The sequence below is a fragment of the Chionomys nivalis genome, chromosome 4 (genome assembly GCF_950005125.1).
Source record: "Chionomys nivalis chromosome 4, mChiNiv1.1, whole genome shotgun sequence".
Lineage (NCBI taxonomy): Eukaryota > Metazoa > Chordata > Mammalia > Rodentia > Cricetidae > Chionomys > Chionomys nivalis.
Window position 1 is genome coordinate 58,694,708 of NC_080089.1, and position 15,034 is coordinate 58,709,741.

General features: G+C 47.1%; 1 protein-coding gene across 9 annotated transcripts in view; it reads left to right on the forward strand.

Annotated features, from left to right (window-relative positions):
• Positions 1 to 4,529: 4,529 nt before the first annotated feature.
• Positions 4,530 to 15,034, forward strand: part of Celf6 (CUGBP Elav-like family member 6) — a 34,621-nt gene continuing 24,116 nt past the window's right edge. For all 9 annotated transcript variants that reach the window (XM_057768890.1, XM_057768891.1, XM_057768892.1 and 6 more), the window contains exons 1-2: positions 4,530 to 4,862; positions 8,742 to 8,824. In XM_057768890.1, the coding sequence (XP_057624873.1) occupies positions 4,601 to 4,862; positions 8,742 to 8,824 (345 nt within the window). In that variant the 5' untranslated portion in view covers positions 4,530 to 4,600. The remainder of the gene's footprint in view (positions 4,863 to 8,741; positions 8,825 to 15,034) is intronic.

Sequence of the window (15,034 nt, forward strand, 5' to 3'; positions counted from 1 at the left end):
CATACCTTAATATAAATACATACATACACACCTTAATATAAATACATACATACACACCTTAATCCAGGATTTAAAAGTTAAACAACTTTCAAAATTTAAGCCTTGAGGTTGGGGAGATAGTTTAGAGGTTCATAGTACTGGCTGTTCTTTCAGAGGACCTGGGTTTAATTCTCAGCATCCAAATGGTTGCTAACAACTGTCTGTAACTCCAATCCCAGGGAACCCAAAGATCTCTCCTGGTTTCCAAAGACGCCAGACACACTTGTGATACTTGGACATTCATGCAGGCAAAGCACCCATATGGATAAGAAAAAGAAAAAGGAAATTTTAAAAATTAAAAAAATATAAGCCTATTATCTCTTATCTTTATAGAGTAGGTGACTGGGAACAGGTCTGCCCCTGGAGATGATTGGAAAGACTTGGAAACACTAGAGTGATGAAACGCTGTGAGAAATGACTCAGAGGAGATCTGAGAAAGACTAAGATCCAGCATTAAAAGCCTAGCATTTGGGACAATGTTCCACTCTGGGCACAACTGCCAATTCTGGATAAGCATTTTCTGGAAAACACTTTAGATAATGCCTTAGGGATGGGAATTAGAAGTTGTAGTCTCAGGTTCAGAAAACATCCTCTGGAGTTGGGGAGATATCTATTTCAGGGAATAGAAGTGCCTGCTGTAGAAGCATGGGGACCTGAGTGGGCAACTCTAGCACCCATGCTTGTTTGTTTTAAGGGCTAGTCATGGCCATAGACATAGTTATAATCCCAGACTGTGGAGAAATTGGAGACAAGCGAATCACTGGGCTTCCCTGCTGCCAATGTAGGGCAAGAGTCAATGAGAAACCTGTCTCAAGGTATTAAGTATAAGAGCAGAACACATGGCATCCTCTGTTGGCCTCTGCATGCACATACAGGGGTGCACACACCTGCACATACATATGAGTGCACACCACACACACACACACACACACACACTAAAAAACTCTCTACTCAAAAGTCCGAAAGAGCGAGTGAGTTGGAAATAAATCAATCGCTCTGGAGATGACAGCTCAGCTTTGAGTCATCCTAATCACTAAAATTTAGTTTGATTATCTCAAACTGATAGAGATTCTGGATGCCTTCCAGAAACAAATGTAAGTTCATTCTGGAGAAGAAAATACTAACCTCCCCCAACCTCCAATTATTTCTAAAAATATTTTTCCAACACAATGCCTATCACATAATCAGAAGCATCCAGGCACATAAAGAGAATATTAATGAGGTAATAATGATAAAGAATTTCCCAAAATTAGTGGCAGACAACAAATCGAAGATTCAGGAACCTCGACGAGGGCACAGCAGCATAAACACACTAGATAATAACCAACGCTCATCTTAGCATATCATATTCAAACTACAAAAAACCAAAAACTTGGAGAACTGGGGTCAGGAGACAAACCAGAGGAAATATCCCATTCACCTGCAGAGGAACAAGGGCTAGAATAGTGTGACATATTTAAGAAAGGAAAAATATACCCACCAGTCTTGAATGAAGAAATGAAAAAAAGAGGCAAATAAATAGAGATTTCTTATGTTTGTGAATAGGAAGAGTCAATATTGTTACAATAACATTTTTAAACAGTGTGTGTGTGTGCACATGCATGTGGGCGAATGTATGTACATGTCACATTGCTTATGTGTGGAGGTCAGAGGACCACTGTGGGAGTTGGTTCTCTCCCTCCTCCATGCGGGTTCTAGGGAAGAACTCAGGTTATCAGACTTGATGACAAGTACCTTTATCCCCGGGCCATCTCCTCCAAGGGCCGCAAGAACAGTTTTGTTTCATTTTTTCTCCCAATGTGGTTATAGCAACACAAACCTCGTCAGAATTCCAGGAAGCTATTTTATGGGCGTGGTGATTGTCATCTTAATACAAACTAGAGTCACCTGGAAAGAGGTAGCCTCATTGAATTTCTCTCATCAGGTTGATTGGTCTCTAGTCATTTCAGTGAAGTGGGAGGGTCCAGCCCATTGTAGGCAGCATCTTCTTCCCTAGCAGGTGGACCTGGACAGCATAGAGAGCTTGCTAAGCAAGCAGTGGGAGCAAGGCAGTAAACAGTATCCTCACAGGGTTCCTGCTCTGTTTGTTTGTTTGGTTTTGGTCTTTCGAGACAGGGTCTCTTCTGTGTCACAGCCCTAACTGTCCTGGAACTAGCTTTTGTAGACCAGGTTGACCTCAAACTCACAGAGATCCACCTGCCTCTGCTTCCCAAGAGAGCTCAAATTAAAGTCGTGTGCCACCACCGCCAGGTTCGGGAGGGCTTCTATGGCCTTCAGAACTAAGACTCGGGGTTCCTGCTCTGACTTCCTTCAGTGATGGATGACTTGTGACCTAGGAGATGGGAGCTGAAATAAACCCTTTTCCTCCAAAGTTGTTTTGGATCATGGTGTTCATCTTGGCAATAGAAAGCAAACTAGTACAATGAATGTTGACAAGTTGACTCTAAAGTTTATAACTAAAGGGAAAAAAAGAGTCCATACCACGATATCAAAAGAGAACAACGTGGAGTGTTACCGATATTTAACTTGCAATTTGTCACAAAACAAATAAAACACTTTTATATTCAAAAGACCCAATCATATGTATTTTAAAAGTTACCTGCTTTAAATGTAGCTATGGTGCTGGAAGGCACACCTCAGTGGTCGGGTACTTGTCTCCTCACAGGGATCAGTTCAGGGCTGGGTATGGTAGTCCATGCCTGCATTCCTAGCTCTGGAAGGTTGCAGCAGGAGAGAATCATGAGTTTGAGGCTAGCCTGGACTATGTGACAAGATCCTGTCAGAAAAAGAAAAAAGTTACTCCACCAAGAAGAAATCACAATTTTGAAAAGTAGATGTACCCCACACAAACAATTAAAAATATGTGATTTGTAAGCTAACAAATCTTCAGCCCAGCGTGAGAGTGAGTGTCAGTGACCTCAGAACTTGAAAAGTGGAAAAGGAAGCTCAGTAGTTCAAGGTCCTACTCAATTCAATAATGAGTTCATGGCCAGCCTGGATGACATGAGAGCCTGTCTCAAAAACAATAACATGGACCTGGAGAGATGGCTCAGCAGCTAGAGTACTGGCTGCTCTTACAAAGGACCTGGGTTCGATTCACCTTCTTCTGGCCTCAGAAGGCACTAGGCATACACGTGCTGTGCATACATGCAGGTGTGCTGCCAAAACTCTCATACACATAAAAATGTTTACAAATTTACTCGTGTGTGCGTGCGCGCATATGTATGTGTGTGTGTGTGTGTGTGTGCACGCAGCGGAAGAAACATATGTGGCGGCATGCTTGTTGAGATCAGAGGACAACTTTCAGGAGTGGGTTCTCTCGTTCCATGTTGTTGAGGGTCCCTCTTGTTTCTGTTCCTCTACTACATGGCTCTCATGATTCTCCTTTCCTCCTCCCATCTTTGCCACAGAAGTGCTGGGATTACAGACGCGAGGCTCTGCATCTGGCTTTTCCTTGTGGGTTCTGGGTATCCAACTCAGGATATCAAGCTTTTTCATTAAGACCCTTCACCTGCTTGTCTAGCTCGCCGTTTCTTCATCTTTATGAATGTGTGCTTGTGAAAAGGGAGGTAAACACTTTAGTATTGTGATTTGACAGATAGCTTTTAGATATTAACACACACGATTTTTCAATTTCCGTTTCTTCTTTTGTCCTCGGCTCTGCAAATGCTAGGGGCACCTACGCCCTAACTTCTTTGACCCACAGCATCCTTTTCAGGAAAAGGAGATAACACTCCTGAGTAACAGAATAAGGAGGGACCAGGCACGAGCGCTGAGTAAATATGGCTACATAAGTTCTCTTGCTCTCCTGAGAAAGAAATCCATGCTTGGGGGCTTATTTTAGGATGCAAGAGACGAGAGTGTATTTGATACTCAGGAGCGAGGAAGTGGTTGAAGATACGAACGAAAGAGGTATGTGATGGAGCCCTGTAGGATGATTTGCGTTTCGGTAGTAGGGATAGAGTTGGAAGGGCCATCCGCCCCGCAGAAAACGGTCTCGCTGTTGGAGGGGTGCAGGAAGGGATCGGCTCTGACTCCCGCAGACATCGCCACGCATGACGAAGCTACTTCCCATCCACTGCCACGCCCGCACACCCTCCACATACAGGGCAGCTGAGGGTCCGGTTGCCATGGAGAGCTGGAGCGCGTGAGCCCATCCGCCCCTCCCGGCCCCCGCCCCAGCTCAGCCAACTCCCGCTCTGATTGGCCACCGCTATCTCATTATGCAAATCACTTGCGTAGACTGGCCCGGCTAGCTGTCTGACGTCACTAAGCTCGGGGCGGGGGGCAAGGGGGAGCTGGGGCTCAGGGCTGGGTTTAGCTCGCTAGGGCGGGAGCCCAGAGAGCTCCGAGGGGGACTCCAGCCGGACTCAGGCGCCCCGCCCTCGACCACGCCCCTTTCCAGCCCGCCCCGCCCCTCGCTCTCGGCCGGGCCCCGCCCCCTGAGTAGCCCCCCGCCCTCGCAGCCGGGCCCCGCCCCCTCCCCCAGGCCCTCGCCAGCAGTCCGGGGAAGGGACGGCGGGACAAGCGGGACCCGCGGGAGAGCAGACGGGGCGGGGACATGGCCGCGGCTCCCGGAGGGTCTGCGCCGCCCTCCGGCCCCGGCCCGCGCCTGGCTTTCAGCACCGCGGACAGCGGCATCGGCATGAGCGGGCTGAACCCTGGTCCCGCGGTGCCCATGAAGGACCACGACGCCATCAAGCTCTTCGTGGGGCAGATTCCGCGGGGCTTGGACGAGCAGGACCTCAAGCCGCTGTTCGAGGAGTTCGGCCGCATCTACGAGCTGACCGTGCTGAAGGACCGGCTCACCGGCCTCCACAAAGGTGCGCGGGGTCAGCCCAGCCCAGCCCAACCCAGCCCCAATCCAATTAGAGCGCAGCCCAACCCAACCCTGGCCCCAAACGCAGGCCCAACCTCAGCCCTACCTTAGAGCCAGCCCAGTTCAGTACCTGCCCCACCTCAGCTCTGACCCCTCCCCAGGTCACAGAGCCCCAGACCCAGAATTTTCTCTTTGACGTGCTCTTTCTGAGCATCACTCCGATTCCCTAACAGGTACTTCCCTCTAACCTCCAAATCCCTTGTCACTTCTCACATCCCAACCATCCCCACCTCTCAGCTGGACCTCTCCACTATCCCTCCCTTCAGACACCCCAAACCCTGCAATTTGGAAACTTATTCTACCTTCCAGCTCTGGAATATACGATCTCCTGACCCCTGGACCCACGTATTTCCAGAGCCCTCTGGGGCCACCCTACTCAGGCCTAACCATTCACACACATCTTGGACTTGCACCCCTCCTTCTGGCCTCCAACCCTAGTGAACCCCCAAAGCCTCCATTTAACTCTTGTGTCTGAAAGCTTTAAACACTCCACACCCCAATTCTCTTCTTCAGAACTCAAATCTGTCTCATTTACACAGTCCCCTCACCTCCCAGGAGACTCTCAGAGACAAATGCTCTCTCACAATTTATGTGACAATAACCCTGGTGTCTCATACATTTTTCCAGAACCCAACACTCTTTACTTCTGATTTGAATCCAGAATCCCAACCTCAGCTGGGAGCAGCCACCTTCCTGTGTCCCCTTCATCTTAGGTTTTCCCTTAGGTGAATGCACTTTTTCATGTCTCATCCCACTCCTATGGCTCTCTGCTCCCTCTCAGTCCTCCTGATGGCCTCCTGTTTTCCTTTCTTTGCTGGTTGATTTCAGACCAGAGCACTCTCAGGGTGGGGTTAGTTTAATGAGGAAGATGGAGATGGGGACCCCTCTCACTGACCTTCCTAGGAAGACAGAGGCACCATGGTCCTCTCCAGCCACACCCCTTTCTCCCTGTAGAGAAGGGAGGAGACTTGTTTACATGCAGAAAAGTCTGTCCAGGCTGCACTGGAGTAACAGAACCAGAATCATATAATAATAATTTGAGGAGAAACGTCCTTATTTCCCCACTGGGAAATAACGTGGCTTCAGGATTTTGGTGGGGGAAGGGTCACCAACTAGCCTCCATGGTCTTCTAAGAGAAAAGTGACAGGACTTTGCAGGGCAGGTCCATTCCGAAGGCTTGTGAGCTAGCATCAGACAGCTACCTCCTTCCAGTTGGAGACTCCAGAGCATTCCTTGGAGTGCTAAGGTAGGAGGCTTTGCAAAAATGCCCATGAAAGACCTAGGCCATTTGAGTAGGGGTACATCTTCCACCCATTGGGGTGAGGTTATGTTAAAGTTCCACAAGGACAAGTTCTTATCATCCAGACACCTTACAATGCAGCCCAACTGCCTGTCTATACTCCTGCCCATCCATTTATGGCACTTTTTTCTAGACATTGAATTCAGCAGGTAAGCATAAAACTAATCTTTGTAGGTGATCTGTAGAATAAAGAAAGTGTGTGGCATAACAGCAATTCTCACTTGAACACGCGAGTGCTCAGAGTCTCTGAACTGCTCCCTCGTTCTCTGTTCCTGCTCATTAAGCTCTCATTCCTCCTGTCCCTCCCTACACTCATCTGTCCCTTAAGCCATGCTTCTCTGTATTTCCACCCTTCCATTCTTCCACCTTCTTACATGAGCGATCTACATGGATTCTTTGTGGTAGTGCCCTGACTCCTAAGCCTTTCATAAAGCCTCTTCCAGTCTAAGGTCAGATGTTATGACTCTGGGGCAGAATGGATAAGTGTGAGACAGGGTTATGTGATTTGATCCCTAAACAACCTACACCTCTCCAAGGAAAGTGTGGCCTTGTGAGATATAGAGGCACCTTGGAGGGTCTCCAAGTCAACAACTCTCTCTCCCCAGCAACCATGATGTCTAAATACTACAGAGATTCATTTTCATTTTCTTTTTTTTTTTTTGCCATAAAAGCATTTATTAAAGGGGAGAAAGGGAGAGAGAGAGAGAGAGAGAGAGAGAGAGAGAGAGAGAGAGAGAGAGAGAGGAGAGAGAAAGAGAGCCAGAGAAAACGTGTGCGCACGCTGAAGAAACAGAAGAGGGAAGCTCATTTTCATTTTCATGGCTGAGTATTGAAGGAACAGCCACAAAGCTTTGAAAACAACCATAGCCTGGGAATTCAAGATCCCAAACCCTGACCTGTTACTGACAAAATCTCTGACTTCAGTTACCCTACTGATATGAAAAGTCTTATCTAAGAGTTCTCGATAAACAGTAGGTAATCCATCCATTGTAAGGAGGCAGCTCCATGGAAGATGCCACTAAAAAAAACACAAAGTAAAACATTTCTCATTTGCTTTTCTGGTTAGCTATCTGAGCAGAAAACATCACCAGCTCCTAATGTCTTCCCACATGAATGTGCCCTTCCTTCAGCCCTTCTCCTTCCTCTACTCAAAAGGTTCGTTTTGAAAATACAGATCTTATCATGTCACAACCCCAGTGAAAATTCTTTAGTGCCCCTCCATTTCTCTTAGAAAAAAGCACACATTTATTGAGGTCTCTAAGGCTTTATGTAACCCAATCCCTGCATCCCTCCCTAGCCTCTCTGCTTGAATTCCCAAGGCTTTGCCATACTGGTTTTCTCTCCATTTCTCCAACACATCACATTTTCGCTCAATTTTTACTCTTTCTACCTGAAATAACCACACCCCTCTTCTCAGCTGATTCTAAAAGACTCACTATTCTTGTTCTTGAAAACTCAATGTCTTCTGTTTTATCATTATTATTGTTTGCTGGGGTTTGAAACTAAGGTCTCATATATGCTGGGCAAGAACTCTACCACTGAGTTACACCCCCACCCTCAGTGTCTTCTTGTAGATAGTCCTCAACCCTTGGAGACAGAATCAGGTGCTCCTCATGACACCCAATCTCCAAGAACTCCTCTCCATCTCTTACTTATTATAATGCCCAACCAAATAAGTAAGTATTGGATATTTTCTGATGAATGAATTCTCAGTGAATATTGGAAAGAAAGATACTTACTTCAGTGTTTTCTAGAAGATTGCAGATTCTGAAGCTGAACACAGTGGGATAGTAGGCCCTACTCTTTAGCTCAACCTAGACTCATTATTTTCCCCAATAACTAGACTTCTTTTAGAGGAGTCCAAACCGGGTCACAAATAACCCTTTATGGGCCGTCTTGACAGACCGAGGTCCTTGGATAGGATGAGGGAGTTTCTGGAATCTCCTCCTTACAGGAAGCTCTCAACCTGGCTTCTCCTACTTACAGGAAGCCTCAACAAGGCTCAAATCAAATTCATTTCCAAATTTCAAACTTCGGGAGGGAAGTGTTGGGAAGTAGTTAGCCTTCAACCCTTCATGTCCCTCTTCTTTTTTCTGCCACTTGGAACTGGATTGGAAAGGAATTGAGACCGATCCTTGGAGACTATGAGTCTATGTCTCAAATAGATAGGCGTTGTGGGGGTGGGGTACTTCATTGAAGAAGGCAAAGCTGCTTAGGGAGGTTTAACCCTGATAGGACTTATATGGATGGACTGGGGAGGGAAGCTGTGGGATTGAATGAGCACAAGACTGGATGTATGGGTACAGATATTTCTTGGACAGAAGGCCAGGAGAAAATGAGAGGAAGCCAGAACTTGGGACATAGGTCCCCAAGCACGTGAAGACTCCCATCACAGAACACTTCACAGGGCAGTATTCATGTTTACCGAACAGTGACCCTAGGTTTGTTGACTTATTTGGATCTTACCAAGAAGAATGTTGAAGGGTTTCAGAAAACTCCCTGAGCCTGGCTCTTCCTCCCCAGGCTGCGCCTTCCTCACCTACTGCGCACGGGACTCTGCTCTCAAGGCCCAGAGTGCACTGCACGAGCAGAAGACCCTGCCAGGGGTAAGTCAACCAAGGTTGAGGGTGGGATGGGTGCGAATCACCTCAAGCTTGGGACAATGCTCTGCGTGCATGCCAAGGCAGCATAAAGGGTTAAGCTGGCACCAGCAGCTAGAAACAGGGTCATCTACCCAGGAAAGGGATTGTGTGTTCCTTGAACAAGTCAAGCCCCGTGTCACACTCAGTCTTCTGGCTCAAAGAAATGGGCTCAAGACACTTGAGCCAAGTGTTCCAACCTATGTTTTTTTTTTTTTTTTTTTTTTGGTTTTTTCGAGACAGGGTTTCTCTGTGGTTTTGGAGCCTGTCCTGGAACTAGCTCTTGTAGACCAGGCTGGTCTCGAACTCACAGAGATCCGCCTGCCTCTGCCTCCCAAGTGCTGGGATTAAAGGCGTGCGCCACCACCGCCCGGCTTCAACCTATGTTTTTACAAGAGACTTCAGTGATGTGAGTTAAGCTAGGATTTTTCCACTTTGGCTAAAATCATGGTTTCAGGGGTTACTTATCACTGTTGTGAGCATATGTGTAATAATGGAGGGGAGAGACTCTGCTGAGTCAGTATCCTGTCTTCTCCAATCTTGTGGTCCTGGATGGTGCCTTCCTGTGGTTTTCTTCCTGTAATACATTTGGAGTACCTTGTCTCACCAAAATCATCTTCTCTCCATATTACAAAACATGGCTAAGGTTAAAACAGCTTTTTTTTGGTTTGGTTATATAGTCACCCAGGATTATATGATCTGGTCTCAACTAATAGGTGGTCACAGGTAAAAGAAAATCAGAACCAACCATCCATGTAGTAGTGACAGTTAGGATCTAGCATGGGTTGTCAAGCGGAAAACATACTTCCCAGCCTCATTTTGCCCTATCTGAGTGTTGTGTCTAGAAAAAGAGCAATATTCAACGTCACACGAGTAGGAAAAGTCTGGGACAATGTCCATTTTAGACTTAAGGAGGTTATTGGCTTTTAGAAAGAGACCAGGACAGAATAAAGGCACAAAGACACACAAAAATATTATGAGATATGTTCAAAGGAGTTGCATATATATATTTACATATATATATGGTGAAATAAAGAATTTAATGGGCTTTTAATATGAACACATCATAACGTGGTAATTAGGAATACTTGGTCCCCTATCTTTCAGACGTAGATCTAATGTCACCGTTGTCACTCACCGCTTCTCTGTCCCCTCCACTCACACTTCAGTTCCCCCCGTGGGGAGTGGCCGCACTAACAATGTAACTCCTTGGTTGGAGTAAGAAAGTCCCGGTAAATACGACTTTTGCCTTAAGATCCTGACAAAGGACTTGGTTTTCTGTACATGGTCCCAGATGTCAAGAGCAAGATCAATGAGAATAAGAAACAAGTGCCCATTTCAGCTTTGCTCTATGAATTGGAACTTTCCAGGCACTCAACAATTCTGTGACCCTGGGCAAGTTTAAAACCTGAGTTTTTCTGGGCACACCTTTAATCCCAGATCTTCAGAGACAGAGGCAGGCAGAGTTCCTTGAGTTTGAGATCAACCTGATCTATATAGTGCGTTTCAGGACAACCAGGGCTACATAGTGAGACTCTGTCTCAAAAATACGATAAAACCTGAGTTTCTTCATCTATAATACCAAATGTGTGGGCAGGTGGGCTAAGTCATGAGAAGTACAGAGCACAGCAGAAAGCGAGCCTGCGGTGTGGCTTAGTTGGTGATAGTACTAGCGGGAACTGAAACAGTAACAGTAGTAGGTGCAGTCGTAGAAAGCATCATTCATCTAACCGTGGGAGCGAACGATTCCTGCTGCTAGCACAGGCATCTAGACAAGCTGGAACACCCATGCAGGAAACAGTGTGGTAAAAATTCAGAGCTGGAAGAAACAGGTGGGTGTGAAGCGGATGGGCCCAATGTCGGGGGTAGGGGGAGAGGACTTGAGAGAGTCTGAGCCAGGCTGAGGGCAGGATCCCACCAAGGGCTGCAGTTGAAGGGGAAACAAGTGGGGGATTTGGACTTTGCCTGGAAAGCCCTGAGAAAATTAAGATGAGCTTGGGAGAAAAAGCTTCTGCAAAAGAGAGGAACTGTACCTGTCAGGTTTTATAAGAATGGGTGTTCCCGAGAGAACTGGAAGGATTCTAAGGGAGAAAAGCGGCATAGTATTAAGCAACAGTTATCAGCATCAATATTCATGGCATTTTACGTGTTCCAAGTCATTTAATACAAAGAAGGCATCGTTACTGGGTCCTGCCCCGTGCGCCCCCCACCCATCTCACCGATGAGGAGACTGAGTCTCATAGTGAGCTGCCCAAGTTCATGTTTGAGAAGTTCTGGTCGTCGAGCCCAGTCAGTCTAGTCTTTTAATTGCTCCACTGTTTCGTGAGCTAACGTGGTAGCAGAAGGGGCTTAGCTTACGCCTTAGCTTCTTGAAGAGTGTGGCAGCTGAGGACTTGTGCCTCCTCCCACCCTTCTATCTGCAGACCTTCCGTGTGACCTGCTTTCCTCTGCTACTGCCAGGATTGGCTTTATTCGCCCTTCTCAACTTAACGAAGTGAAAATTAATATTTAATTATCCTCTTAAATGAAAATCAATGGCATTGTTGGCTAGTCCCGGCAACAGCCAGGCCATCAATCTTTCCTCTGAGCCTGCCAGGGGCAGCAGCAACTTTCACCAGAGAGGACCGGGCACCCAGCCTTCTGTAGGCACTGGGTCCTGGGCGTAGCCGCCACCTACTGGAGAATCAGGGATAGGACTTCTGTCTGCGTTTTTGCTGGACTCTGTCTGGCAGGACAGTAAAGGGAAGGAAGCCTGTAAAGAAAGCACATTTTGTTCTGGAGCGAGACCTCCCTCAGATCCTCTCCTTTTACCCACTGCCAGTCTCTACCACCTATTGAAGCTTAGCTCCCTACTCAGAACTTTCCTCAAACTGCGACCATCTGCCATGGCTCCCAATTGCTGAAGCCTCTTCCTGACAAAGCTACTACTCTTTCTTGGATCCTCACTCTAGTTCTAGAATCAACCTGAAGAGAATGAGGCCAATTTTGACCCCACTTTTGGGATTAGGAGGGTGCCCCTTTATTGGTTTATCTCCCTATCCATGACCACCCTTCTTTGGGAGAACCTACCCCTTTAGACATTGTGAAGGAGACAGATACAACCAAGTTGAGGAATGTATTTGCTTGCACAAATTGTGTCCTGTGCAAAACAACTTGGGAGGAGAGAGAAAATAGAATTTAAATTCTATTACATTCCGTAGACCAAGTCATGCCCTCAAGAAGCTCCAGCTCAGAAGTAATCCATTGCACTCCATTGGAGTTAGACCTGGACATGTACAAGAGGCCTCAGGAGTAGGGGAAAGGAGGGTGCTACCAGATGCTTTCTTCACATCTGAGGGTCTGGAAACCTAAACACCAAAGATCACTCCTGAAATTCTGAGGCTAATATGAGAACTGACAAGACGATGCCTCCCAGCAAAGATGGCGGTGACTGTGAGTGGGTGGGGGTGCTGTGCATGCTGGGTAGAGGAGACGGGACACAGGAGTTTGCCAGTCAGTCGTGGGTGGCTTTAAGGAGAGTTAGGGATGAAGCTTTGAAGATTACTCTGGCTACAGCCCCGAAGACTGAACTGAAAAGGGAGCAATAGTGGAGGCAAGGTGACCCTGCAGGACAATGTTGCTTCTGAGTAGGTCAGTGGTGGAGTGTGCTGCTCTGGAGCCGGGGTGGAGCAGGAATGGAGAGGAAAAGGTGGGCTTATGGTGCACAGATGGACCCTAGAGCTCATGGGATTGATAGGGGCTTATGGTGCACAGGTGGACCCTAGAGCTCATGGGATTTGGTAGAGGCTTATGGTGCGCAGGGGGATCCTAGAGCTCATGGGATTGATAGGGGCTTATGGTGCACAGATGGACCCTAGAGCTCATGGGATTGATAGGGGCTTATGGTGCACAGGTGGACCCTAGAGCTCGTGGGATTGATAGGGGCTTATGGTGCGCAGATGGACCCTAGAGCTCGTGGGATTGATAGTGAGCTGGGTTAGAAGAAGTGTGATAAACTGAACACTGGTGGCTCACACCTTTAATTCCAGCACTCGGGAGGCAGAGGAAGGTGGATCTCTAAGTTTGAGACCAGCTTGATATACAGGGCGTGTTCCAGGACAGCTAGGGCTGTTACACAAAGAAACCCTGTCATGAAAAACAAAAAACAAATGAAACAAAATAAAAAAAGAAATGAAAAGAAGAAGTGTGGTAGAACCAAGTCCTGAAAATGATGGTGTTGATGTTTGCCATACTCTCCTTTGATCCTCGTGACCTCTCCTAGACTCACCAACAGTTCTTCCCAGGGGAATACTTATAAAAATCTCTTCCTGTAGGAAGGGCATGCTGAGTGAGGGATAGAAGTCAGGTCATGGTAATGAATAGCCCAAAGACAGGACTTCTATCTGAGAAGTGGGATACACCTTGCTCCCCTTCTGCTTACTGGGTCAAGAGAACAGGGTAACTTTCCTCACCCCACTTTCTGGAGTAGGTTGTTCTCTTCTCTCCAATATTCTCCACCTTCAGGGTCCTGACACAGACACTGGCCTGGGAAACTCAGGGAGAACAAGCAAGTGAAGGCTCACCTGCAATCTCATGACAAGTTTGTGGTTGAGAAGTCAATGCACTCATTTCCAAGGTGCACCCCAGACCCTTTCCCTGCTTATGGCAGGACTAAGACAGGGCAAGGTTGCCCAGTGGCTCTCATGAGCAGCGTTCTCCTCCAGCCATGGGTAGCATGCTAAACCTCAGGTGTTCCCCATAATCCCTGCCTGTGGGGCTGAGGCGCAGAGTCTGGGAAGCAATACTCTGCCCGTTCCTGAGCTGTAAACCTGAGAGTCAAGCCACGTGCCCTCCTTTCCCTCGGCCTCACCCTCAACAGAACTACGGTCTAGTTCATTTGTCCCGAACATCTTTTGGTCTGTCCATTTCCTTCCCCAATGGTCCCGGGCACTCTCACCTCCCACGTGCATCACTGACCTTCCTGCCTCTTCTCACTCCCTTCGCCACCCTCTCTCTGCACAGCAACAACTCATGAGATGCTTTCTAAGACTAAACAGACCAGATCATCACCTGCCCTCCTTTTAAGGTCCCTCCCTGGTCTGGGTCCTTTCAGCATTTGATATATCCATGTCAAATCCCTTGACATGCTTTTTACAGCCTACCTCTCTATTTCACCCCATTTCACCAAAACAAAATAAAAACAAAAGCAAAAATTTTAAAAGCTAAAAAGACACAGAGGCACACAAAAAGACAAAACCTGTCCTATCTAGTATACCTACTAAGATCCGGCTCTTATTATTTCCACCACGACCTCCCCCCCTTTATGAGTGAGGACACTGAGGCTCATAGACCGTAAGAAGTTGTCAGTGATGTAGCCAGGATAGAAGTTCACATCTGTACCAGGAGCAGTTTGTCTTCAGGAGTTGGAGCCTCTCCCCTTTCAGGCTTGATACTCCATCTCTACTCTCGCAGTCTAGAATGCTCACCTGTCTGCCCTGCCTCTCCCATTATCTCTATCAATTCTGACTTATGATGCCAGAGGGCCAGTTGGTCCTGACCTACAAGGCCAAGGTCCAACACTGTTTCTTCATGGATTGTTCCCTGCGTCAGCCTCTCCAGTTGCAGCCAGCTTCACTAATAGCTCTTCACCTTGCATTGTCTCCAAGGCCCTGGTACCTCTGTGTCTCATTATTTGTGTTCATGGCTTAAAATTGGAACTGAGGGGCTGGAGAAATGGCTCAGAGGTTAAGAGCACTGGTTGCTCTTCCAGAGGTACTGAGTTCAATTCCTCATGGTGGTTCACAACCATCTATAATGAGATTTGGTGTCCTCTTCTGTCCTGCAGGTGTACACGCAGGCGGAACACAGTATACATAATAAGTAAATAAATCTTTAGGATTTATTTAACAAATAGATAAATAAATAAATCTTTAAGAATGGAACTGCGGGCTGGAGATATGTTTCAGTCAGTTAGGTACTTACTGTGCATGCATGGGGACCTGAGCTTGCTCCCTCAGAACCCACATACAAAGCCACTGGCAACAATCATTCCTGTAATCCCATGATAGCAGGAAATCCCCAGGTTTGCTGGTCAGCCTGTTTAACTGAATTACAAAACTCCAGGTTCAGTAAGAGACCCTGCCCCCAAAAAATAAGACAGAGCGGACTCTTGATTAAGAGCACTAGATGTTCTTCCCA